The following is a 27,286-nucleotide window of genomic DNA, read 5'->3' as shown; positions in this document are numbered from 1 at the left end:
TTCCTTTCTTCACTGTGACCAACACCCCCTCCCTTAAGAACTCACTGTTTTGCTGTGGTAGCCCCTCTTCACAGATTTTCAGTGTCTGGTGGAGTGTGTGTGTCAAAGAAACTATGTTCCTTCAGCCATACACAGACCAATTTCATTATCCACAGAGGCCTCTGATGGACCTGGAAAAACATGGTGGATGAAGCCATCAGTCTGTGAGCCCTGGGATTGATGAAATAGGTGAGTTGCAGTGTAGTTCTTTGTGCAGAATTTTTGCATTACACTCTGTGTTATAGGTTCTTGACCTATATGTAGAATGGAGAGTGGGAACAATCTTTGCCTCTGGCTGCAAAATGTCTTAAGCCAGTCCTGAGCAGACAGTGCAGTGCTCTCCTCAGTAACACTGATTTTCTATCTGTAATAACTGCTACATGAAGAAGGGAAACTGCTTCCTTAGCTCAGCACTTGATAAGACAGTGATGCAAACATAACTACTGCTATCTCAAAACTTGTAGGTGTAAGTTTATTAGGGCTGCAGAATTAATGCAGTTTGTCACCGCTTTAACTGCCATGGCTCAGTGCTGTGGGATTCTGGGATTTGTAGTTTTGTGAGATATTTAGCCTTCTCTGTCAGAGAGTTCTGATGCCACAATAAACTACAAATACTGGGATTCCATAGGATGGAATCGTAACAGCTAAAGTGGTGTCAAATTGCAATAATTCTGTCCTGTGGCAGCAGCGTGAATCAGAAGCATTGGATGTTGGAAGACACTGAAAAGGTAATGATTGCTCTCCATTTCTAAAGATTGAAAAAAAATAATGGCTGGAATGTACTGAATCTGATTCTACTCTGAGGTGGAACATGCAAGTCTTTGACTAGGCCCAGAGTAAAAGCGTATAATAACATAGCAATCTTTATTTAACAAAGCTGAAGATTAAAATTAGGTAGTATGTTAGGTTTTTAAAAAAGCTTTCAGAAAAACATTTTGATTAGCATAAGAACAAACAAATATAAAAATGAAGTCAACCCTTAACTTCAGGTAAAATGAAACAACAGTAATTAAGAAATGGACAGCAGTTTTACTTAGGAATAACAACTTGCAACCCAGATACATCATCAGTCAACTTTCAAGCCACATGAAATTATACCTTCCATGACTTGTTGATATACATCTACATTTCACTGACTGAGCAACATTTTTTCCTTGGGTGCATGTATTGTAATTTTTCTGTAATTCTTTTCAAATGGCTGAATTAATTTTCCTGATTCAGCACAAGTTGCTCTTTGAAAAATGTTATATTATCATCTTGTATTCAGCAGGCCTTTTTCAGCAGGAAACACCTTTGAGCTGAGCCACAGAACTCTTGTTTGCTTAGATGTTCATAGATGTCATGGAAGAGCCAGCCAGCTAACTGGCTCATAGGTAAAAAGTTCAGGGCAATAGGTTTGTCTCCATCAGTTGGAGCCTAGGTTCTAATTTATTAGCCAAGCTATCATCTATGTATCCAGGGAGGAAAAATCCTATGGGTATACAATTAAGCCCATGTAAAAAGCCTTTGAGTAAATTGCTGTACCATCCTTAGCCTGGAAACAAGTCTCCTGCCACCCCAGCTAGGAAACTATTATGATTTATCAAACAGCCCAAGAATCATGTGTGTTGGAGGCAGGGAAATGCTTCAACTCATAACATAAATGCAATAAAAGATAGGGTTTTGTTTTAACAGAAAAATGAATTATTTGCTTATAATTGATTCCCCAGTGCTGCTTTGTCAAAATGCAGCAGATGTAGAAAATATTTTTATTTATTTTTATTTCTGCTAGACGTTCTAGTGATTAAAATGTAGTGGATGGAATATGGATCTGATTATAAAGAAGAATGATTTTGGATAGGACCCACAGTGTGGGAGTAGGAAGGAATGATAGCCATTGCATTCTGTATTGTTCTTTGCAGGGTTCCTCTGTGTTCTCTTTCTCTATTTCAGATCGGAAGCCTTCAGAAAAGTGAATGATTTTATCTTTCAGTCCTGCTGTTTCCTCATAACATTTGGAATGGGGCAGCCTGTTTTTCTAGACTTGTGCATATGTATTTCTGGAAGAAGGAGGAAACAAATATTTGAAAGTATAGTAATAATAATAATAATAATAATAAGTTTTATTTATATTGTCCTGCCTCTCCTGACGGATCGAAGTGGGATTACAGTCAAATTATACAATCAGCAATAATTCTAATGACAATTATTTAAAATCACAATATAAACCATATGCTATCTAAAAACAGTTAATACAATATAAAATTTCATTGACAACCTGAGGTAAACTCCTGATCGGGAAGTAGTATTTTTCTAAGGTCTATAAAAGATCAGGGGGGTATGCTTACCAGAAGAGGTAAGTTTTCAACACCTTTTTGAAGGCATCCAGGTTAGAAATACGTCGGAGGTCTCCCGGACGATTATTCCAAAGCGTTGGGGCCATAACCGAGAATGCTCTTTGGTGAGTAGATGTTAACCTCACCTTGGGATGCTCAAGTTCTTCCCAGATGTTCGGAGAGTGTGGGTTGGATTATGTCAGGAGAGATGTTCCCTCAAGTAACTCGGGCCCAAGCCATGTAGGGCTTTAAAGGTAATAACCAACACTTTGTATTGGGCCCAGAAGTTAATTGGCAGCCAGTGTAAAGATTTTAATACAGGTGTTATGTGGTCTGATCTTGAGGTTCCAGTGACCACTCTGGCTGCTGCATTTTGAACTAGTTGGAGCTTCTGAACTTGGTACAAAGGTAGCCCCATGTAGAGCGCATTACAGAAATCTAAGTGAGAGGTTACCAGTGCATGTACTACAGTTTCAAGGTCCTTTCGGTCCAGACAGGGACACAGTTGGCGTATCAGCCGAAGCTGGTACCAAGCACTCCTGGCCATTGCATCTACTTGAGATGATAACTGTAGGGATGAGTCCAGGAGTACTCCTAAACTACGAACTTTGTCCTTTAGGGGACATGTGACCCCGACCAGGACTGGATGGCAAATCTCCCTGCCTGGACTTGGGGTACCTATCACGAGTACCTCTGTTTTCTCTGGATTCAACCAGAGTTTGTTTTCCCTTATCCAGTCCATTACTGACCCCAGGCAGGCATCCAGAGGAGAGATGCCTTCCTTAGTCACTGTGTCAGTCAGATTCATGGAGAGATAGATCTGGGTGTCATCAGCGTACTGATAACACCGTGCTCCATGTACTCTCCTAAGGACTAGTTTATATGACTTCTTCCTACATAAATCTTCTCTGGCATCAAAACACCTATAAAGAAGAGGCAGGGGACTATTTCTCTGCTTATACTCTTGTCGGGAAACTGCAATCAGTAGGACTGCAGGATTCTGATCACAGGTTCCCACTAGTTGTACGTCTGCCAAATAGATGTGGGTTACATTCCCAATGGACATTATTTACCTGTGTACTTGACATCCAATGCAAGTCTGTGGTCAACCTCTGCTGAATGCATACCACAGAATCACACTGAAGGACTTAGAAATGCCTACAGAGAACATCTTTTTTCGCATGTGGGTAAGTGAAACTGTGGATATTGGTCCCACAGATATGGTGGGTCATTGTGTTGCCACAAACACTGTTCCATGAACATTTGCACAAATGCTATTGAAAAATTTCATTCCATTGTCTAGAACAGGCAATCTGTTCCCAGCTTTTCAGGGGAGCTTGCACAAGCATAAGAGCATGTTTTGAATTTAGTATCATTTTTCTCATGCAGTGCTCCTTTGTCTGTCCATACATGGAAAGCACTGCCTACATGCAGAAGGAAGACCTTAGCTAACATACTATGGCGGGGTACAGACCGCCGCTTTGCAGCGGTCTGGCACCGCCGCCAGAAGGTCCGCGGGGGAGCCGGAGCCTTCAAACGGCCCGACTCCCGCGCGGACCGAAAAAAGAAGCTCCAAAATGGAGCTTCTTTTTGCGTCGCGTTTGCGACGTAGCGAGGCGCCAGGGGCGCGCTCGCTACGTCAGCAGCGGCGCGACGCGTCTGGACGCTGTGCGTCCGATGCGTAAAGATGGCGGCGCCCATGTAGAAGGGGCGCCGCCATCTTGTACGGACGGAGTCCGTACTAGGCCATGGGGCGTCTAAAAGAGACGCCCCTTTTTTAAAATGGGACGTCCGGAGGACGTCCCAAAGGGCTGTTTAGAAAGCCCCTATGTGTTTAAAGCACCTAAATCATTTTACATTTGTGGCTCTAAATTGTATACCAGTCAGAATCCATTAGCAGCATAGAAGTGAAACAGCTTGACTAGATTATGAAGCACCATTTTAAAAGTTTCCTTTAAAAATACATTTTTTTCTTTTTTAAAACGTAACAGCTGGCATCATTTCAGTGACATACACAAACATAACTCTTGGATAAGAGCAAATTTAGATGCCATTGTTATAGCAGAAATTGACAATGACACACGTTCAGCAACTTCATGGTAGGATTACACTTGATCAGTTTCAGTTGGCGACTACTGCAAATGTAGACAGCTAGGATGAGTAAGGAGGACAACTTGATCCCTGTCCTTGGCTGGTCATGTGGGTGGGGGGGGGAGGGATGTAGTTAGATTGCAGCTGAAATGTATTATTAATCCATCTTTCAGGAAGGAAAGTTCTTCATAAAATGGGGGTTTGTTCAATATGCATGCAACTGTATTTGTCTTCCTTTCAGTGTCCTTTGAGAATATCTTTACTGGTTCAAATATTCTCACTTGTACAGCTTGGCACACTTGGCAAAGACCCTAAAGTTTGGGTAACATTACTGGCCAGAAAAGGAATACTTGTCAAGGGTTAGAAAGTTCAGAGTGAAAGAGAGAGAGAAACCAGGAGTCTAAAAACTACATACAAATAACATCTTATATGGAGAAGACAGGGAGCCAATCTGTACTTCCTGCTTGATACTTATGACACCTTGCACCTCCCAACTTGAAACATTTGTTGGATTGACAGTGAGGTCACCTAAATGACCTCTGGGGTCACATACAGTTCTATGATTCTATCATTTATTAATAGCCTATGTGTATCCTTCAAGCTGTTTACTTTTTCATGAAGTTCCAACTTTATTTGGACTTCAATCAAATAAACTGGGTCTTGGCTGCTCTGGTCTTCTGTTTTGGTGGAGTTACTTTTTTGAAGTAGTTCCCAAAATCCTTAGGATGTTCAAGCTAGTTAAGAGATTTTAGGCTTTCCAGATGTTTTGAACTCCAGCACTGCAATCCTGGGTGAAGTCACAGGACAAATTTGTAGGATCAAAAGGTTCCCTCTCCTGGTCAAGCTCACAAATGCATCATGCTCCAGTTTCATTGCCCATTTTTTTCTCTCCCCAGTGCATGTTTGGATCTTGATAAGTTTATTTTATTTTATTTATATTCTTCCTAACTCCCAAAGGAGAAAACCAGATACAATTTAAAACCTCATGATACAGAAGTTTAAAAACACCTGAATTAGCTATCAAGTTAAAACAACTCATAATACAATAATGTAAAATTCAGCTCTTCTGACTAAATCAAATGGAACTACATTTTGGAGGGTTTTCCCCCCTCCTGGTGCTTTGATGTCCAGCTGAAGTGGACTTTATTTTCTTGCCCCTTTCCTTAGTCCCCACAATTCCACTTCCTGGAGTAAAACTGAGTCTACAAAACTCTTACAAGTTAGGAGCTGTATACATGTTTGGAGCTGGGAGGCTAAATTCACTCATGCTGTGAACAAAGGCACATAGTTCTTGTTCTTGTTCTTTTTAAAAAAGAAAAAGAAAGTCATAGCTGAAACTAGAACTTAATAGTTCTACAAAAGAGTTTCAATCAACAAATCCATGATGGCATTTTACAGATTTGTTTGAAAAGTTATCATAACTTTAATCAGTCTGCATTCCTGTACACTTGACAAAATATTCTTCTTTCAAAAGCAAAAAAGCCTCCTCTCATCCCAATCAAAAACTTTGAAGAGATTCCAAACTATATTTCACTTTTTTTCTTTCTGTGTTCTGCCTGCAGAGCCAACTTTGCCTTAAAATGACAGAGAACAAAGATAATTTCATTTAAACTAAATTATACTTTAAAAAAGCAGCCAAAAGGCATTATAGATACTTTATTCGTCCACTGCACAGTTAAGACAATACCTTTTCATCCATACAGTAAGTCTCCAAAGTCTTATCTTTGCTGTCTTATATTTAGGTATTTTCTTACTAAAGTTCAAACACTACCTTTCAAATAAATGATTAGCATGGGTGTTATTTTATTATTACAATAAAACAACACATTAAAAGCTAAAACAGCAGTCTATAAAAGCAGCATAACAATAATCAGAGCAACAGATTTTTTTAAAAAGTCAGTAAAGCATCAGAATGCATTTCTGAGTCATCTCTGAGCAGAAATTTCCAATGCCAGAGCACAACAAAAGACTCTCCCCAGTATCACACAGCACCCCTCAAATGCTGTGAGCAAAATGAAGCAGAGATGGAAATCATGTGATCCCCGATGTTGGATTACAACTCCTAGTAGCCCTAGCCCAGCATAGTTAATAGTGGGGAATGCTGAGACTTGTATTCCAAAACGCAAACCTTAATTTTGCTATTTTATATAAGGGACACCATTTCACTACACCAGTGTATTTAATGTGACTTGAGCCTCCACAGATGTTGGTAACCACAGGTGCTCCTGGAGCCAGATCCCAGTGGATATCCTGGGTCCACTGTACACTCCACACAATGAACATGTGTCACATAAACATTGTTGCTGATGAGGCTGTGGGTCACTGGTTCACTGCTTCCAACACTGTCCCTTGTTTTCAGCACTGATAATGCCGCTGCTTCCTCATTCTTTGTTATATGGTTCTATATTAAGATTCCTGATGGATTAGATTAGAAATTAATCTAAAGTGATATCCTACTTCCCAGTGTCCAAACAAATGCTTCTGGGGAATGAAGTGGCTAGCTTTCCAGCTTCCATCAGCCCCAGCCAACAGGGCCAATGGTCAATGGAAATTGGAGTTATAATCCACAACGTCAGGAAGGTCACAGGTTCATTCTGCCATAGTGCACGTTCAGCACAATGTTCTGCACACCTATTCAAAAGAAATATTCAAGGAGTCTAGTGGGACGTCTTTTAAGGCAAACCTGTAGAACAGTGCTATACCTAGTGATGGTCAATGGACCAGTGATAGTCCATAAGCCATCACCTGCCAGTTGACAGTGATTATCCAAGAACAAAAGGTACAGTCAATGGACAGTCAATGGACAGAAATATGGTGCTGATCCCTGACACACTGGGAAAAGCACTGTGCCAGTTCCCCATGTTAGATAGCTTAAGATGCAATGATCTAGAAGACAGCCTCAATTACTGAAGAGTTTCTTTTGCAAGAAACAAAGGGATGATTTGACTGCAGAAACTGGGTGAGGCACAAGTGAATTCCAGTCATGGGGGTTTCCAGGTATCAGTGGAATTGAATAATAAAAGCCTTTCATCCTTTGTGAATAGCAACCGTCTGCAGACTGAAATAAAACTTCAAAGACAAGAAAGTTAGCTTTTCTGGATATCACATGCCAATACTGGAAGGTTCTGATTTTAAAAATATTTGTGAATGAGTCTTTGCTTGAACAATTAAAAAGCAAAACAAAAAACAAATCCTATTTCCCAGTGGTACAAGTTCCAGAAATGCTGGTGATAAAAAAAAATTCGCATTGGGCTCATTTATGTTGCGCTGCTTATTCTTTATCTACACCTCTGTCCACCATCTAGCATTATTACTTGTTAACAGATGAGAAAACCTTTGCAGTCCAGATCATTTACATCCCAAACCACTTCTCTGGCTTTACGAATATTTTGAAAACAGTATTTTATCTTAAACCTGTAATATCTCCAGCAGGCAAATGCCTGTGTCAAAAATATCTATAATACTGATATTTTGTCTGAGTAACAAAAGTAATATAAAGGAAAAATACACTGCAATTTTCCTATAGATGTTGCAATATATTCCGCCCATTTCAGAATTAAATCCAAGAGTGTAATTGACAGCACAAGGTAAATACTGGACACATGATCTGTCTCTTCTTTAACTTTTATCACTTGTTAAACTAATTTTGGGGTTTCTTGAAATGAGATAAAGTTCAAAGTTTCAGTTAAACTGGAGCTAATCAATAGTTTCCAACTCACAAGAAGAAACATTTAATCTTTCTTCTACCCTAGTCAGACCAAATCCCAAGAACTATGTCCAGTGTCCGGAGTCATGCATTAAGTGCAGGGTTCTGAGAATAGTACATTTACTACACTCTGCTAAAATGTACAACTGCTGATGCTTTGGCCAACTAGAGTTTTATTTGTTCTCTAAACTTGTCAGTGATTCAATATTTTGTTTCAAACACCAGAATTTAGAAACCAAAAGCTGTGAAACTGAATATTTGTCATATCTAAGCTTTTTGTTTATATGTTTTGCTTGCTTGGCTTTCAGAGGCTGACAGGCATTTGTTTCAGATGGTTAAGAACAGAGTGATAGAAAATATTATTTAGTTGTACTCTATTTTATTAAAATACACTTTTTTTGCATACAGCCTTTTGACGTAATTTACTATCCTTTATTTCTCCTATCTACACACTTCTATAGGTTTTACCCACAGGAGCTTTTCCCCTCACCCTCTAATAAGTTAAGGATTATTCCTCTTCCTTTTACCCAACTTCACAATCTAGGTAAAAGTTGTTCAAATTCCTCTGTAAATAAAATGACACAGATGGATAACACCCACTTTAGTAAATAGACTGTTTCAGTTTACAGACTGCTCTTAAGTATTCACATATCTATTCCTGAATTAAGGCACTTTCCCTACAAATTCAGTGGCTGGCTGACCTTTTGAAAGTTGCCTTTGTTGCCAGCCTGTTTTATAGTTGGGTTTCTATACCAGTGGTTCAATAACAATCTGAATCACTTGCTGTGAAGAAAGAATAAAACTATTATAATCTATTCAATTTTCACTGAAAATATTTATGGGGCTTGTTTTTTGGTTTTAATTGCATGCCTATGTGTAAGGAAATAATTTGTTAATTCTGCCAGGGCAGGCAAAATGTCATGTTTAATATATTAATATGCATAAAATTTTATGTCCTTCAAATGCTTATGTCCTCATGGGCCATATCCGGTTTTAAGGCTTGTCTGGGGGCCAAAGCTTCATGGCAAAAAGGTTCAATCTGGGATATTTTCCAGATACAACAAAGAAACCTGCCTGAAGTTGGGCGAGGGGGAAATTGCTAGTCAGTGTAGACAATACAGAAATAGATGTATAGGCAATGGTCTGACTTTAGGTAAGACAATTTCCTATTCATATTCGTATTATATATAGCGTAGACCACTAATACCAATTTCCTAGTGTACTCGTTGGTTAGGGATTACCCTATTAATTTCAACATAGAACAGACCCATTAACAATTTGCTCTGAGAGTATTTTTGGCTGAAAAGCGCAATATAAATATTAAAAAAATAATAATAAAAAAAGGAATGGGTGAGCCACAAATGAAAAGGGCAGCAAAAGCAAGTGGAGAGATTCGTATGGCTATTGGAGTGTCCCATTCTCAACTGGATTAACTAGATGAGAAGAAAGATATTACTACAGGTACAGTTGGCCCTTCCCTTACGCGGGGGATTCGTTCCGGACCCCACTACGTAAGGGAAATACCGTGTTAACACAAGCCCCATTAAAAACCATAGGGGTTGTTCCTGGGGTGAGTACCTTGTGCGTTGCAGGGTGCACACCATAGCCATGCCCCCCATTGTTTCTTCTGGGATGAGGGAGAAGCCTTTCTGGCACGGCTTCCAGCGTATGCTGGAAGCCACGTATAGCACACCTGCGTATGACACGGGTGCAATATATATATATGTTCTTGCACATTTCTTTTTTCAGAGAAAATGTGGTAACAGAGGCAGAAGTAACATGGCAAGAATAGGAATATGTTCTCATGCCACATACAGTTAAAGTAGGATCAGCTAAAACAGAATCCCACTCTTTCCCATCTCAAGCTTTATTACACTGTTTACTGAAGAGGTGCTGCTGCACTGACACTGAAAGTCTGAGTTTCTGCAGCACTCCTTCATCACCCTGTGCCAATATGATTAAAGAATTTCCAGCTACATAGAAGATGAGGAATAAAATGCTGCACTCTGACTGGCTTTGTTAACTGAAGTATGTCTGTACTTATTTTACAAATATTAATCTTTATCAGCAGTAGTGCAGTTTAATTTCATAGCTAATACCGTTATGACCAAGAGTTTCTTTAATAAATTTCATCAGAACTGGGGTCTTGAAAATTCCACATGAAGAAAAATTAAAAGAACAAATTCTTAGGTGGTTCTTTAAAAAAAAAAAGAAATGAATGAATGAATTCAGAGTGGAAACATATTTGTTTCTAGCTTGCAAGGCTTTATCTTACAGACATCTAGATTTTACAGTGTTCTTAGATGAAAGGAAAGTAAGAAAGTAATGTATATGGTTTTGAGAAACTGCTCTCCTTTTCAAAACCATATGCAGAAAAGCATGTCAACAGATTAAAAATGAAAACCATGGAAGATGTGCAGTTTAGAGTTTATACATACTTACTCAGATCTTTCTGTCGGCCAAGGAAGAAATAATGTTTGCCATGTTTTTTGGTTTTGTGTAGTTGTTTTTTGTTTCACAAATGGTATACATGCTTACTGATGCCAGGGGTCTGTGGGATGGCAGGAAAGAGACTTTAATCCTTTGCTTCTGCCATGGTCCTGATCAACCCTGAATCCTTACAGTTGCAATTTGTGAGGAGAGGGAAGCTCCTCTTGATGCTAATGCATTTTTCTCCCATGGTGAACTGCAGGCAAATAAGAGGAGGATCCAATTGGAATCACAGTGAAAGAAGAGTATGAAAACAGGCACGGGCAAAGTGAGACTCCTGTCCAGATGCTGGGTGACAATTCCTAGTCGACAAAGCTAATGGTCAGAAATGTTGGGAACTGCAGACCATAGTAAATTTGGAGGGCCACACTTTGACCATACCCTCTATATGCTATGATCCTAATCCATCATGTATCTCTGAGGTAAAAATGAACTGCACAAAACTATTGTATATACTTGACTATAAGCTGACCTCATGTATAAGTCAAGGACAAGTTTTGGGACCAAAATAATGGATTTTGATGTAACCTGTTGATAGGTTGAGGGTAAAACTTAGAGGTATGTTACAAACAATGTAAAGGAGAAAACAATTGAAAACAATGCCAAGGAACTTAAAAAGTTCTGGTAGGCATAACTGTTAGGGTTCATCCTAAAGCTGAGGAAACTACAGTAAATTGTGGCTTTGCAATGTGTGGGTGAGGCAACTAGTGCAGGCAAGGCTAAGAAATGCACACGTCAAAAATAATGAAAAGTCAAATCAAAGAAAATGGTGACTACATTACCAGTGATTACAGCCTTTAACTTTAATGTGTTAACTTTGCCTGATTTTAACCCAGAAAAACACAAATATACACAAATGTCTTATTCACACTCTTCAAAGCTCGATTCCTCTTGGGACTCCTTTGTCAGGAAACACCAAATAGCTGCCACCACTACCATTTTCCCATCCAGGCATTCAAAAAGGTTAGAAGTGGCACCACGGTGGAGAGAACAGGGTCAGTGGTTCTTTTAGGGTCTCCCAGGAGGGACTGAGTTCTCGTCTTTCACCACTCCACTTAGAGAAGGTAATGGTTCCTTTTACGATATGAGTTAAAATACAGTACTTACACAGACTTGTGACTAAGTCGAACCAGGTTTGGGGAGTCAATTTTTGACTAAAATTGCTAGACTTATACATGAGTATATACTGTAAACTATGTAAGGAATGTCACAGATACCTATTGAAGAACAAAGATTATGACCTTACAGCCCAATTCTTTGTAACTTTACTCTTTATGTATTTATTATTTCATTTGCAAATTCTGTTGAATAAAATGGGTCTTCACTTCAAGTAAGATTGCCGCCTTAGAATTACTCTTAACTTTGGGCATACACCATTTTATTTTGTTGTTGGGGCAATGTGTGTGCTACTGAATTTGTTTTGTGATGTAAAATGTCAGATACCAAGAGCACAGAGGTGTGCAATAATCATACCTCCCCAGACATGTTATCTAGGTGTGCAGGGGCAATGAAGGTCATGTCACACAAGACAACTTGCTTACTCAAGTTAATGACCAAGCTCCAAAAAATGAAGGGCATTGAGAAGGCATGCTAGAGGTTCTCTGTTAGAAGAATATGAGCCGTAGGATATGAGGAAACCTTGAAATATAGATGAAAGGGTGGGTTGGGGGGGAGAGCCACAGTCTTCTGCTCACAGGAAACCACACAGAGACCTAAGTGAGAAAAGAATTTGATAAGCAGAACCATACAGTGAGAACCATACAGTGATAAATACAATGATTAAGTTGTTCTCTACACATGGTTTATACAGTATTTTTATTTAAATACTCAGTATGCATCTGAATATTCATCCTGCTTTCTTTTCAACATGAAATCCATATTGGTACATCAGTGGCATCGTGGTAGGTTTCAATTCATTTTAACATGTTAAAATGACATGTACCTGAAACTGCAGGCCAACTAGTAGGCTACAATCCAATATACTGTATATGTAAAATAAAAATAATCTGTGATGAGAATGCAACTAAAACAGGAAAGAGATGCTATAGTGCAGTCCTACGTATAACTCAGATGAGCTGTTGGATGACATCAAAAACACATTAAGTAGATTCCCACCCACACAATGTACCTTGCCTAAAGACCTCCAAAATCTGTCAGAAGCTCTCCACAACCCTTCTGAGCAAATCTGGGGAGGGTACATGGGTTGCAGAAGGGAAAAGGAATCTGCTGTTAAAAGATATACTATTCCAACACAATAAATACTTTTACATCTCACTCATTGTGCCCAATGTAACTTACTCTTTGAGCTTGTGTGTGTCTATACGTGAATGCCTATTTCTGTTTCAAGTTTTATTTTTCTAAGAGTAATATATATATATATATATATATATATATATATATATATATATATTGAAGACCTTAGAAATCCTGGCTGCACACATCAGCATTCACTGTCAGCTTTTGTATTTGAACTTAAGGGAATGATATTTAGTGCTGGAAAAATGATCGAAGTGGCTTTTTATAAAGAAAACATACTGCCCCTCACTAAAGTGTTCTATTTCCAACACTGGTATAAAAAAAGTCAGCAAAAAACAAACCAACAAAAAAAGACATGTGATTCAGTAAGAAAAGAACCCAATGAAATTCAAGATGGTCTGCAGTTATGTCAATGGTATGCAATCTGGGGACTGCTGTGGCCTAAACCAGCTCAGAAATAAGCAGAGAAACATTTAAAACCTACACTTGAAAACTGGAGATCTTTCACACTGGCCACAAAGATACAGCCCACACCAGCATTTTTGCAGTGGGTCCTCTTAAAGGACACACCTCAGAATAATGTTTATCACTGGCTTACTGTATGGATCACCATCATGTACACACTTTTAGCCACAGATGCCAGCAACACAGAACAGGACATGAAGATTTATCACACAATAGCACTCTTCGCTGTGGGCACTCTTTTCCAAATGTGACAGCAGACAGCAAAGCTCACACATAACTTGCCACAGGAATAGTATTGATGGTATAATGTGTGTTTTAGCTCTTAATGTGGCTTTGCAAATTTTCCAGACTTCTGTTGGAGCCAAAACAGGCCCACAGTCATGCTGACAGTATACTTCATTAGCAGGCTGCACGCTGTGTTCTACGGCAGGTGTTTCCTTTTATACTGAATTGGATGTCCCATTCACTGATGCTACTTCTACCATTTCACTATCTCCCTTCTAATCCAAATCCCTGGGAAATAATCACTTTGCTCAACGAGTATGCTAGTCCTTTGCCTCCTGTATTCATCAGTTCTGCACTTTTCTTTCTGTGCAACATATCCTTCAACAAAAGATATGGTCAGGATCAGCACAGATCCTGGTTTCCCCCTTCAGCAATTAAGCAAAACGGATACTTTCTGGGGATGAAGATTTCCATATCATAGAGATGTCTGAGATTTTAATTATTTTTTCCATCGTGAGTCAAGACATTTGTTTGCTTGTGGAAAAGGACCAAGTGCTTCTAACTCCATTCTAAGTACAGACTACTAGAATGACAGTTGAATCTTAGTTCTACATTGATATGAAACACTTTCCACATTTGAGAAACATTTCACACTTTTTGACCAGGAAGGGGGGATGCAAAAACCAAACCAAACGGGAGGGAGCACATATGATCCTAGGACCATACTTTGCTTGCCAGAGTTAAAGAAACATACTGAAAACAACTCTTACTCCAAATTGGTCCTCTTACTGATTATTTTTAGAAATACAAACTCTACTTTACTCTCTGTTTCCATATTTGTCAGCAGATTTAGTAATTGCATAAAAGAAACAGAAGAGGGAGTCTGGGCCTTAAACTACTTAGTTTGCTTCAGAATTAGCTTAATATAGAATTGCATGACATATTGCATGTAGAAATTTGTCTAATTCTAGGGAGTAGGCAATCTGATGCCTTCCAGGTATGTTAGACTAAAACTCCCACAGTCCCCAGCCAGCATGACTGGGGATTTGGGGAGTTGTAATCCAAAATAGGTAGAAGGCCAAAGGTTATCCAGGTAAGGTAGTCTATTTTGAGAGGTAGGGTTTATCAAAGTCTAGAACTTGGAAACCACAGTATGACCTCATAGTGTGAGCCCTGGAATCCTCTCCATTATTGTATTTCATCTAGCTATTCTAAACATCTAACAGCTGAAAATGTTTCAAAATCACTGTAAAATGCCAAGTTTTTGCTTTCACAACCCCCTTACCATCACCAATGAGTTTGCCTTTAGAACCCTGACAGTCCTCAATGAGCCCCATACAAAAATGGTGAAAAAACCAGCCTGAAATGGAAATTTATTAACTAGCAGTTAAAAGCTTTTAAAATAAAATCTAAGCTGATTTGAAGCAGAGTTTGCTAAAAATAGACTTTACATGGAAGACCAGATGAACACATGAATTATCCACAAGGAAGCTGACTGGCAAATGCATGATGTGAAACTTGCCTGCAGCTCTATCATGGCCTTTTCCTGGCACTGAAATCTGGGAAAATACTGGCACTCTTACAAAAGCTAGGTGGTCATATTAATTTCTGTCTGCCCCACTGCCAGCTCAGATGTCCTATTCTTGGCATTCAATAGGAATAGACACTCAATGTTATTTTTATACATTATTTACAACCCAGAATATCAAGTGATATAGCTGAAAACTGTTGCAGATGGTAAATTGCCAGCTTTTAATGTTGCCCACTGCATATATCTATACCATCTGCTTTAGTGGATGTGCCAATAAGGCCAAGCAGACTGATGCAAATTATTTCTAACAAAGAGAAAATTAATCACTACAACAAATTAGAGGGACATTGAACAATGACACAATCTGTCCACTTTGGTGTTGCTGCTCATGTTTTACTATAAACGTGCTCCCATATAGGTTGCAAGAAATGCTAGAATATTTAGTATTTTTTTTAAAAAAAAACCTTGTGAAATTACTTTAAAAAGTGTCAGTGAGATCCAGAGCAAATGATGTATTAGCTACAAATGCTTGTCTCTAAGACGCAGGTCTTAGAAAGAATCTAAACCTTAACCTTTATAAATGTATATCTGTATGTCAGAGACACCAAGAAGGATGGAGATACCATGTTTTTAAAAAGTGAAAGGAAAAGCAAGGCCAAAAACTATAAAATGAGAGGTCAACATTTTAAAAAGCTTTTCAAGTGTTAATCTACCAAAAAATCCACATTATTAATAGGTAATATGTTTCAGTAATTAAACTTACTACTTGTTTTGATAAACACCTATAAGTTCACAGCTGCAGGGATGAAACTGTTTTTACTACCAAAATAAGATGTTCTATCTGCTTTGTTCCACCACACGGACATAAGAACTGGTGTATACTTCTAGTTACCAAAATATAACCTTTTACATAGTGCTAAGATGAGAGCGAATCAAATGTCTCCAATCACAGCACGATGTTACAAAGATCATCAGGGGTAGAACATTCAACCTCTCTTCTGACATTTGGTGGACTGCATTTTGTGTTTAGGTATTGATGGATAAAGTTTGTTTTTAAAATTAAAAAAAATATTTTATTGAGTTATGGATGCTTTAAATATATATGCTGCATTTTATTGTGCTGTTTGAAATTTACATTTATACAGTGGAGCCTAGCCTTACGTGGGGGATCCGTTCCAGACTCTCCCTGAGTAAGGCAAATCCCACGTAAGCTCAAGCCCTGGCTAGCAAACTAAGCTACAATTTGTGGAGCCCTGATCATATTTGTATAACCAAATGGTAAACTTGTCACGCATATATTCTTGCCTAAAACTAAGAATCCCCCCCCCCTTGCTTCTGCTAAGGAATGGAAATTAGTTAAATTTTCCTCCATGCTTGATACACCAGCAGATAAGCCTACAAATCTATGTAAACTTGCCTAGCAGTAAGTCTCTTTGAATTCCACCTGACCCAGTTCTGTATAGGCGTATTATATTGGATGTAGATCTGGCAAATTTGTATGAAATAAAAATGTGGGGAATAACAATTACTAAATTATCATCATGAAAATTGAAAGTTGTATGTAGCAATGACTCACAATGTTCTCTAAACCACTTTCTATTTTGTATGACACAACCATCTGTAAAACCTAATGGAAAACATGTATAGTTAACTTGGAATTTGATACCATTATATGTCATGACGATCAGAGCTGGGATTAGACAATTCATAGAGGATAGGGATACCAGTAGGTACAGGTCATGATGGCTATATGCCACCTACAGAATTAAGGACAGCATGGGAAACATACTATTACCCTCATGGCCTGTTTGTGGGCATCTCATATATAACTGGTTGAACACCATAGAAAACAGAATGCTGGATCTTCTGTCTGCAAAAAAAAAACAGGATCAAAAACAGTTTTTGCTTTTAAACTAATCAGCTACCTGTGCTGTCCAAATTCATGGAACTATGGATTATTCAAACAGTGCTAAGATCAGACAATTTGTGTGTGGGGAGAGAAAAAGAAAATGTCAAGAGACCTAATGGCAGGAAAAATGGACCACAGTTCTTTAGTTTGTGATAAACACAGACTTAAAATGACAGAATCAGAGTTGGGAGAGACCGCAAGGGCCATGTAGTTCAATCTGCTGCTATGCAAGAATATACAACTGAAGCAGTCCCAAAAGATGTCCATGCAACATGTTTAAAGACCTCCAAAAGGAGGGGAGTCCACCATCTTCTGAATCTGAGCCACATTGCACAACAAACTCCACTAATTAGGCTTTGGAGATCACACTTAGCTGTTGGTTTGGAAGTGCAAGGGAGGGGAGTTTGCCTATGATATAAGCTGATTCCTTTTGGAGAACTCCATATTGTGTAGACTTGATCTAACTATTCCAACTGAAGAATGTATAGGACAAGAGGATACTTACACATAGACAGAATAGTGCTTTATATATTCCAAAATTACCTAAATTTGTTAATGATGGTAGTGCCTTTTGGTATTTAAGACATTCTAAATTATTGGTACATCTTAACACTGACTTCTTGAACATAAAAGAAGATTAATTAGTTTACGAGAATTCGTCAAAGTTTTATTTTTACAAGGAACTGTGAAATCTTTAGGTAAACCAGTCTTTTAATCCAACATTCGTTGTTCAACCTACTAACAAATCATTTAAGGAGTTTTCTTTGCGAACCATTTAAAATAGCTAAGTACAATTTCAAGCTTCACTTGAGATCCTCTTAACAGCCTCGTTAATGTGATATTTATACAAGTGTTTACTACACAATGACAGACAAGACAGCCAAGTACAATTTTTTTTAATAAAGATATAGTTACAAAAAGGGGTAAAATCAGTTCAGGAAAAGGCAAATTTTAACAGATCGGTTTAGACGTTTAACATAATAACTCACATCCATTTTAAATACTATTACTTAAAGCCTGGTGGAAGGAACAAATTTCAGCATCATAATTAGGAAACACACAATACAACTTGCAAAAAACAAAACACAGTTGTTTGAAAATAAATACGCTCCATGCCGAATTGTACAAAATGAAAATCAACAGTCTTTTCCCATATGAAAAAGTTCCGTTTAGCATTTTTTCCCACTTTAGTATTGTGTCCTTTAATTGATGTGAGGCTTTATACTCAAGGATTGCTGAGCTGTTCCGACTTTGTGCTGTTCAGGGGGGAGGGGGGAAAAGCCAACCATTAACACGGGTCACAATTTAATGTAGTTATCAGCTCATTTATGAACAGTTGTGCACTGCTTACATTACATCTGAAACAGAATGGACATTCTGAAGGAGAGATACATTATAAGAGACCCACAATTTACTTACCCTTTGGTGTCAGCCTTTTCACCACTGCTATCCTTGGATTTATCTTCCTCTTTAATATCTAAAAACAATGAATACTAATATTAACATTACAATCCCCTACATATCAACTCAGACTTCTGGTTAATTTCCTGCTTTGAAAAATTGCCCTCTGCCCACCCCACAAGGAGCAGAGGACAACAAAACAAAAAACAAACAACAAACAAAAACCCTTTAAACACTTGTTGAAAAAACATGGGAGATGGGAGAACTTGGGTAGAGATGGGAAAGCCTAGAAACCAAAATATTTAAGACATTGTATCCATACTATTATTCTGCCAATATTGGCCTGTTACAGACAGGCCAAAATAAAGCTGCTTCGAGTCACTTTGGAGGTATGGTATTTCAATTATGCATGCATCCTAAGAGGCCAAAAGCCACACCAAAGCCATGCGCCAGTTCTAAGGACTGGAGTGCAGCTTTGGTGCGGCTTTTGGACTCTTAGGACGCATGCATCATTGAAATACCATATCTCCAAAGTGACTCGAAGCAGCTTTATTTTGGCCTGTCTGTAACAGGCCATTAATTCTAAAAACTATTTAGAGGTAGACTTTCATATAAGACTATATATTGAATCTCACATTACTGAAATTCCTAGTCCTGCTTTCTTTTTCTCTTTTTTTATTGGAATGAATGCTTTACTATGGAGGACTGTGTTTGGAAAGGCTGTATAATATTCTGAATAAAGACACTCCAGATGCCTAACTATTACAAACAGATGTGTCCTATTTTTTCTATACCTAACACGTCCCTCCAATTATCATTTCCCAACTGCTTTCCCCAACATAGGGGTGTGTGTGTGTATGCCTTCCAGTTAACTGTCCATTTACGGTGACCCTGTAAATTTCATAGGGTTTTCTCAGGCAAGGAATACTCAAGAGATGGTTTTTCCTTCTTTTGAAATATATCCTAGTATTTGTTGGTGGTCTCCCATCTCAGTATTAATCACTCCCTGCTTTGCTGCCATGATCAGACGTGATCTTGTGCCTGTAGGAGACAAACTGTGATTTGTTTTACTAACATTATTCTTCCCATTGCAATTATTTGCTATTATTATTATGCTTTATTTATGCAGCGTTGTAGATTTACACAGCACTGTACATACAATTAGTAAAACAGATAAAAAATTAACTTGCCCATAGCGTACATCCTAAAGCCCCAAAACTTTAAAAAATAAATTGAATTTGCAAGTATTATTTGAACAAACACTACTTTCCCTGTCTCAGACATGATACCTTTAAACCAAGCCAGGCTATACATGTTTTTTCTAAAGCAACAAAGTGATTATCAATCTGTAAAGCATGCTAAAACTTTATGTTCCCCCGCCATGCAAAAATTCCATTCCTCTCCATTAAAAAAGAAAAAAAGGGGGAAAATAATTTTCTCTAAGGCTTCAAAATACCTGGAAATTTTGTATCTTTACCAATGGGAGCTTCAAAAACATCATGGGGGGGCACTTTTCCTAACTCTGGTATATAAAATTGCAGCCTATTTTCAGAGCCAACTGTCACAATTGACAATGAAAACTGATAAAAAGGTTTAAGTGAAGTTGAACTTAAGTTAGAGTCTATTTATGACTTTTTAAAATTAGGAGCTGATTGTACAGGTTAAAGATATCTTCTTGAAAGTATTAAAAATCATACTGACAGCCTAGATGAAGAATCCAAAAGTTATGACCTAAACCAAAAGGAAGCCTAATGATCATGTATCACAGAAGGCAAGTTAGTTGGTATCTCAACTGTTCAGGCTGATCCAAGAAGACAGGAGAGATAAAGAGCATACCCACAACCGGTTTAAGTTAGAGGTTGTGTAGGTTTGACCTAATATTTATCATATTTTGTGGTTGTTATATACTGTCAAGTTGGCTTTGACTTATGGTGACCCGATGAATGAGAGACCTCCATGAAATCCTGCTATTCACAACCCTGCTCAGGTCTTTGTTTTTAAAACCTGAGGCTCTCTTGTTCAAATTCTTCAGTTAGAAGTGAGATAAAAATGAGTTAGTATTACTGAGAAATTTAAGATTGTGAATGTTCATATTAGGCTTGGAAAGAAGGAAGATAATTTTAATGCATGTTAATTTGAGTTTATGTTGATATTAACATAAAGTTTTATGGGGAGGAGTAGTTTGGTTTAATTGATTATTATTTTAGTGTAATTTAGTTTTGGTTTTGGTTTGCTTATTTTTTGTTAGGTCAGAGTTCTTTGAGTAGTTGTATGATTTTTGTTTTTAAAATTTAATTTAAAAGGTTTTTTTTTTTAAAAAAAAATGCTATTCTAGCCTTGCAAATTAAATTTCTTTCAGAACTTGCTTACAAATGAGTATGGTATACTTAAGACTATATTGTAAATGTAACTGAAAAGAAAAATGCATTTAGGCATTGACCCAGTACCTGCTTTTTTGTCCTCTATCTCTTTTTTGTCTTCTTCTAATCGAGCTTTTTTTGCTCCTTTCTTGTGATCTGCAACATTTCTACGCCCACCTTCACCTTCATCTTCAGAATCAGAAAATTCTTCATCACAGGCTATCCGCTTATCAGATGCACGAACTAAAACAGAAATATTAGAACAGAGAGTCTTGAAATATTTCTTTGTGCATTTCACTTCTTTTATTATCAAGAAGGTATCCCATGAATTTTTTTCCCTACAGCTGGGGGAGGGGGGAGAAAAAGACACCACTTTTTGGTCAAGACATTTTGTTTTTGGGAAGGGGGCAAAAACTAAAAAAAAATTGTCTTTGAGGAACTGCATGTGGCCCTTGGTTGTGCTTGGTCCATCTCAGATTTAGAAATTAAGAAACAAACTGATTATAAGGATATAGTTTTTGACATCCTCCCTCTAAGGAGAACATGCTCCATTTTAAACCAAGAAACAGCAGGGAATTCCTGTTTGGCTTGATAAGAAGGAAGCATCTCTACAATTATTAATTTGTGCCCATTTATAGCAAGACATTTTAAGGCCTAAAACAGTAACTATGGTTGCAAATAGCAACTGCAATGCAATCCTGGATTAATTATTTCCTTCCCATAAACAAGAAAAAATATCACCAAATTTCAGGAACAATTACTAGATTACAATTGTTTAGCATGTCCCATGATTTGAGAGTTAGTCTAATATATATTTATCTATGTGTCAAGAGAATATAGTCAGATTGTAATTAGTGATGAAAAAGGGAGGAACAGAACTGCCTCAAGGCAGATGAGACACATGAAATGGCCAACCAGATACAAATTATTTCCAGCACTTTATGAGGAATACAAAAAGCTTAATAGAAATTTTATATCAGAACATGGAAGACAAAGAGGCTCTGCTATTAAGAAAATCAATCAATATATATAGGATAGACTAATTAATAAGAAATAAATCCTGAATTATATGAACTTATATGTAACATTTTTCTGCTATTATCACTTTACAACACTGCTAAATTTTTTAAATCAACTTGTCTTACGTTAGCCCTCTCTTACTAGAAATACGTTTGTCTGGATCTTCAGCATCTTCATCCCCACTGTCTTCATGAACAGCATCTTCAGGGATAGCCTGCATCTGTACACCAGGAGCATGGGGCAACATGCGTAAGTTCTCAAACAAACGTTGTCTGCAAAGCAAGTAATCCAGGGAAAAGTTATTTATTCAGATATAACCTTTTCCTCCAATATATGTATACAGTGTCTTTATTCTTCCATAAGATGAAAAAAGAAAAAAAAAATTGGCTATTGATCATAGAAGGCTATATAACAAGAAAACTGAGGCAGTTCTCTTGCAAATAGGCTGTAACAACCAAACGGAGATATCTATTTCAAAACTGAGTTGAAGACCATCCTGTTCAGAGAAACGTTCTCAGGCATTGCGTGACTATATTTGTTATTTGATGGTTTTAATTTGTTGCCTGCTTTACTTTATTGAACCCTTTCCTATATTGTTACATATTATTTATATGTATTATGCTATTATTTCTTTGATTGTACGCCATTGGCAGGTTTACTATATCTATTTTATCGTTTTATGTACAGCACTGTGTAAATGCACAGTGCTATATAAATAAAGCATAATAATAATAATAATAATAATAATAATAATAATAATAATATGTCAGGTAAAGCTTTTATGGTCACAGGTATATGTGTGCCTGCATGTGTCAGATGAGCATGCCTGCATGTGTGTGTGTGCATAGCTCTGGGAACTTACTGCTGGTATCCCAGTTCAATGGAAATGTATTAACAATCAATAACATAATTCCACAGTAAGTACACAGCAGATTTTAAAAAAAATGTTCAGGTACATTGTTTATATTGATAGAACGATTTCCTTAAAATTAGTATTTCCTATGCAAAACCCACTATTTCACTTTCCAATCAAATAAAATTTTGATAGAGGAAAAATACTGCAAAATCAAAATTTCTCCCAACTGATAAAATATTGAAGCATTTAAGAGTTTGCCTTATCTCCTCTTTAATCAGCAGCTTCAATTGCTGTCTCAAGAGTTTAGGATCTATTATCCTCCCACCCACCTTCCCTGCTCCTGGGGGAAAATAAATCATGACTTAAATCAACAAACAGTTGCAAACCTTTATTCTCTGCTTATCAAAAGTAAGCCTCTCTGAGTTCCATTTATGAGAAAGGCAAGATATAAATCAAATAAAATACTTACTTAATCTTCTCCATATATTCTGGGGTGTTCTGATTTGTCATATTTGATGGACTAATGTGCAGCTTGAAATCTGGTCCAAAATATTCAAAGTAGTCATTGTATGGTAACTCTATCAAAACAAAACAAGAGGTGGAACACCTTAGACAGCTTTATTGCTGGTTTTCATAACAGATCTTTAAACATTAAAATATACATGTTCATATTTGACAGCTTTTTAAAATCATAATTATCCATTTTCCTGCACATTTCTTACTTCAGATAAATAAATTCACACATAGGGACACAATTAAGGTGACACTGCACAAAATAACGTGCACATATTTGTTCTAAATAATAACACATTTTCATGTTATTCATAATTTATAAAACATCTGATAGAGAAATATATATAGGAAGGCCATGTGCAGCTACTTAGAACCCTGACTGAAGACACATAAGCCATTTGTATTAAGGATTTCTTTCTTTTCAATGATTCAGCCACTATAGCAAAAAAGGGCTAACTCTTAAGTATGTATAGTATGTGTTTAAATGCTCTAATTCAATCAGTGTTGCACTATGCAATTTCATCTTTTGTAATTATATTTATATCCCATATTAAGCTACAAAATCAGATTTTACTGAATCTATAGTTTCTAGTTAGTACCCTAGTAGTTAATTGATTTCTATTTCTTGTTTCTATTTTGAAAGAGAACAATTTGAGGTCACCTAATAAGTTCCAGTATTTTGCTTAGCATTGTTTTCAAAAGATCTAAAAGATCTTGAACAAGTTCTAGGGGTTAAATGTTTTCCACCAAAATATTCTGTCAGTATGTTAGTGGAACTTACTGTAGGGCTGCCAAAACCCTAGGTCTGATAACTAAGCATTACAAAAGTTCAGGGTGCAAACAATTCCTTGGAAGTGTGATGTGATACTATGATACTTTTCAGAATATTTACCATTAGGAATTTCACAATCTAAGGCAACAGCAGTCTCATACGTCCAGCACCGAGCGACATTACGTATGGTATATCCACCTCCTCCAAGCATAAGAAGAGGCAAGTTGAAAGTTTTCACAACTTCCACACACTTAGCATGACCTGTTAGAAACAAACATGACTTATACATAGATTTTCTTGCAAGTGTTACAAAGGCAAACAGAAGAATCCGCATTATAAAGATTGTATAATCCAAACATACTAGACTACATACAATAACGTTTCCTTTATAGCAAAACATTGACATTCTTATATTTCACATATTATGTGATCTGGCAGGCTGGTTGAAAACATATGTACATTAAAACATTTCTCTTAAAATGCCAGCTGGCAATCAAGGTCTAACCATCTTTATAATCAGAGAAAAAGGTCACACTATTATGTATATAGGGCTCTACATGTTATGCCTTTCCAAGGTGCTCCCTGTTCTGTGATGGATAAAAGGATGCAAACGAACTCTCCACCACTGCTCCCCAACTGTCAGAATATTATTGTTGTTGAGGCAGTGGTTACTGTTGTTGAAACTATTATTATCAGCATTGCCTATGCCACATTACCCCCCTCAAACTGGGACTCAAAACAATTTACACATTAAAGCAAGTACATTATAGTTAAAACATAAAAAGTTCAACATCAAATGGAATTAAACGATTACCACTAAAAACTACTAATCTCCATTTTAAAACATATAATTAAAAAAAATAAAAGTAGTTTTAAAAATATAGCCATTAAAATAGTACAACATGCTCATAAAGCCCTTTGTTTACAAATACAAGTTCTCAAAATCCTGTTGGAATAAAAAAGCCTTTTACTGCCAATGAACAGAAAAAACAGAAGGACCTGCTAGCCTTGAAGGGCATGAATATGGGAACCCAACAACTAATCAGACACATAGAAATTTAGATAAAACAAGATAGTGAAGGAGGAGGAGGCTTCCAAGGCTTTCAAGGAAGGAAAGAGCTAAAGGAAAAGGAAATAGCTGATTATGAAGAGAAGAGAAGAGAAATATGATATGATATAATTAACACAACCCAATGTTTTGAAGTAATCCAGTAGCTATGGCAAGGCATCACATGACATATAGGAACTGTAGAAAGGATGAATATCTGATGTTCTTCAGGATCTTAATTCAGATCCTTGAAAGAAAATTAAAGCTCACTAAACATTTCCACCACATTTGTATTTAGCAGAACTGTGAAAGCATATGCAGTTGTGAATCTTCTAAAATGTTTCACTCGCTTACCTTTGACAGTAAGATTAAAACATCCAAGCCTGTCACCAGACAGTGAATCTGCTCCACATTGCAGCACCACAGCACTAGGTTGATACATCTCCATAACTTTGGATATAATCTGCAGAGAAGTAGCAATAACAGTAAACCTCCGCCTCCTATTCAGTCTCATAATATCAGCTATGAAATAATTTTCCAAATATACTCACAGGTTTAAATATCTGTCCATATGACTCATCATCAATTCCATCTCTCATTGGAAAGTTGACAGCATAATATTTGCCTTTTCCAGCACCTATATCCTAAAATAAATGCAGAGCAAAACACTCTGATATTAGAAGACAACACATTATAACTGCCTGTGCTTAATTCTGGAGCCATTGGAGCTACAAGAGATGCTGTTGTGGACATGTAAAAAAAATGCAAAGGGTGAAATGAATACCAGTATTAGAATGCCAGATGAACTCAGTATTCTTGGCTGACTTTTTCAGAATAAAGCATTTGATCAGTGCAGTAGAAGAAATCAATGTATTTGGTGTGCGTGTGTCCAGAGTAACAGGAGGATAAACATGTGAATAAGAAGAATAAGATCCAAATGGATAATTTTGATTTCATGATGTTGAAGTCATTGTAGGGGAAAATATAGCATCACCAAGAGACGGGATGGTATAAAATAGTCATACATGGGCAGATTAGTTTTAATAGGGTGCAATGTCAAGGGCCTGCTCCATCAGATCCGTAAAGTCATATGCTAATATATCTACAAGAAACGTGCCACAATTCACTAAGCAATATACAGAATATTACTACTTTGTCTCTTCCTGTCATCATTAATGACACATAAATGGAATGTCAGATTTTCCTTTTAGTAGTCTAACCTTAAAACAAAGGGTACAGGTTTTCTTTACCTTTTATGTTAACCAATATGAAGTTATATTTTTATTATGTTGCAGCAAAAATAATTGAAGGTTTCATGACACCCATTGGGTGAATGAATTTATGTGGCAAAAGGTTTCCTTCATCAGATGCATCAAGCGTCATGCAGTCTGCTTACAAGAATATACCCATCCTTTTTTGAACAGGTACAGAATGCCTTGAGGCAGTTCCTTTTGGTTCTTCTACAAACTTAAAGGACAAGTTCTAAATTTCTGCACAGTAGCGGGCTAAGCAATATACTCAGAAAGGGTTGGAGAGCCATTTTTTTATGTACATTTTTGAAATTGCTTCATACATTTGGATACATGGTAGTTTTCTTTTGTGTTGTGACACAGTGGAGATGGATATCTGTTGATATGAATCTATAGTACACTTCTTAGCTAAGTGAAACTCTGAGACTAAACAAACTGGCCCAAAGGGCCTGGAGTGGGGGACGCCCACCACCTGCCCCAACTCCACCCCCAAGCTGCCATCACACTGCCCACCTGACTGCACAGCAGGTGGCTTTATGGTGCTCCTTTGGTATGGCATTCAGACAGCACACACCAAAAGGAGTATCAAAAAGTGTCGCCTCAGCAGAATGGACGCCTTTTTCCGCTCCCAAAAGGAGTGGCATTTTGCCATTTCTTTTGGGGCCAGAAAAACGTCGGATTGTGGCTGAGACATGTGGTTGCTGCAGCCCCGATCCGGCACTCAAAGGGGCAGTGGTAAGGTACTCCTTTGGGGCCATTTGTTTTGTCCCTTTGACTTCTAAAAGGAGGTGATTTCTAGCCTTTTCCCTTCACTAGTGGTTCTTAGTATAAGTGAGCTTCCAATGTTACCATATTTTAAAAAGAACAAAACAATATGAATGTACTTTTGTTCACTGTTATTAACTATGGCCCCATACAAATGGCCAAAATAAAGCTGCTTCGGGTCACTTTGGAGGTATGTTGTTTAAATGATGCATGTGTCCTAAGAGTCCAAAAGCTGCACCAAAGCTGCACTCAAGTCCTTAGGACTGGATCGTGG

General features: G+C 37.5%; 1 protein-coding gene across 3 annotated transcripts in view; it reads right to left on the bottom strand.

Annotated features, from left to right (window-relative positions):
- Window positions 1–493: 493 nt before the first annotated feature.
- HDAC2 (histone deacetylase 2) overlaps window positions 494–27,286 on the bottom strand; it is a 51,689-nt gene continuing 24,896 nt past the window's right edge. The window contains exons 7-14 of one of the 3 annotated variants that reach the window (XM_089530546.1): window positions 25,549–25,641; window positions 25,352–25,460; window positions 24,070–24,210; window positions 23,134–23,242; window positions 21,950–22,080; window positions 20,876–21,031; window positions 18,447–18,504; window positions 494–2,078 (exon numbers count right to left, since the gene is read on the bottom strand). In XM_089530546.1, coding sequence (XP_089386672.1) covers window positions 2,057–2,078; window positions 18,447–18,504; window positions 20,876–21,031; window positions 21,950–22,080; window positions 23,134–23,242; window positions 24,070–24,210; window positions 25,352–25,460; window positions 25,549–25,641 — 819 coding nt within the window. In that variant the 3' untranslated portion in view covers window positions 494–2,056. Of the gene's footprint in view, window positions 2,079–11,428; window positions 12,354–17,727; window positions 18,284–18,446; window positions 18,505–20,875; window positions 21,032–21,949; window positions 22,081–23,133; window positions 23,243–24,069; window positions 24,211–25,351; window positions 25,461–25,548; window positions 25,642–27,286 lie in introns of those variants that run through there. The other 2 variants (XM_089530547.1, XM_089530545.1) reach the window with 2 other exon arrangements.

Source organism: Sceloporus occidentalis, unplaced genomic scaffold, assembly GCF_023333645.1.
Source record: "Sceloporus occidentalis isolate IW3139 unplaced genomic scaffold, rSceOcc1.0.p SCAF_6, whole genome shotgun sequence".
Lineage (NCBI taxonomy): Eukaryota > Metazoa > Chordata > Lepidosauria > Squamata > Phrynosomatidae > Sceloporus > Sceloporus occidentalis.
The sequence above is the reverse complement of the archived record's forward strand: the minus strand, read 5'-3'. Positions and strand labels throughout refer to the sequence as shown.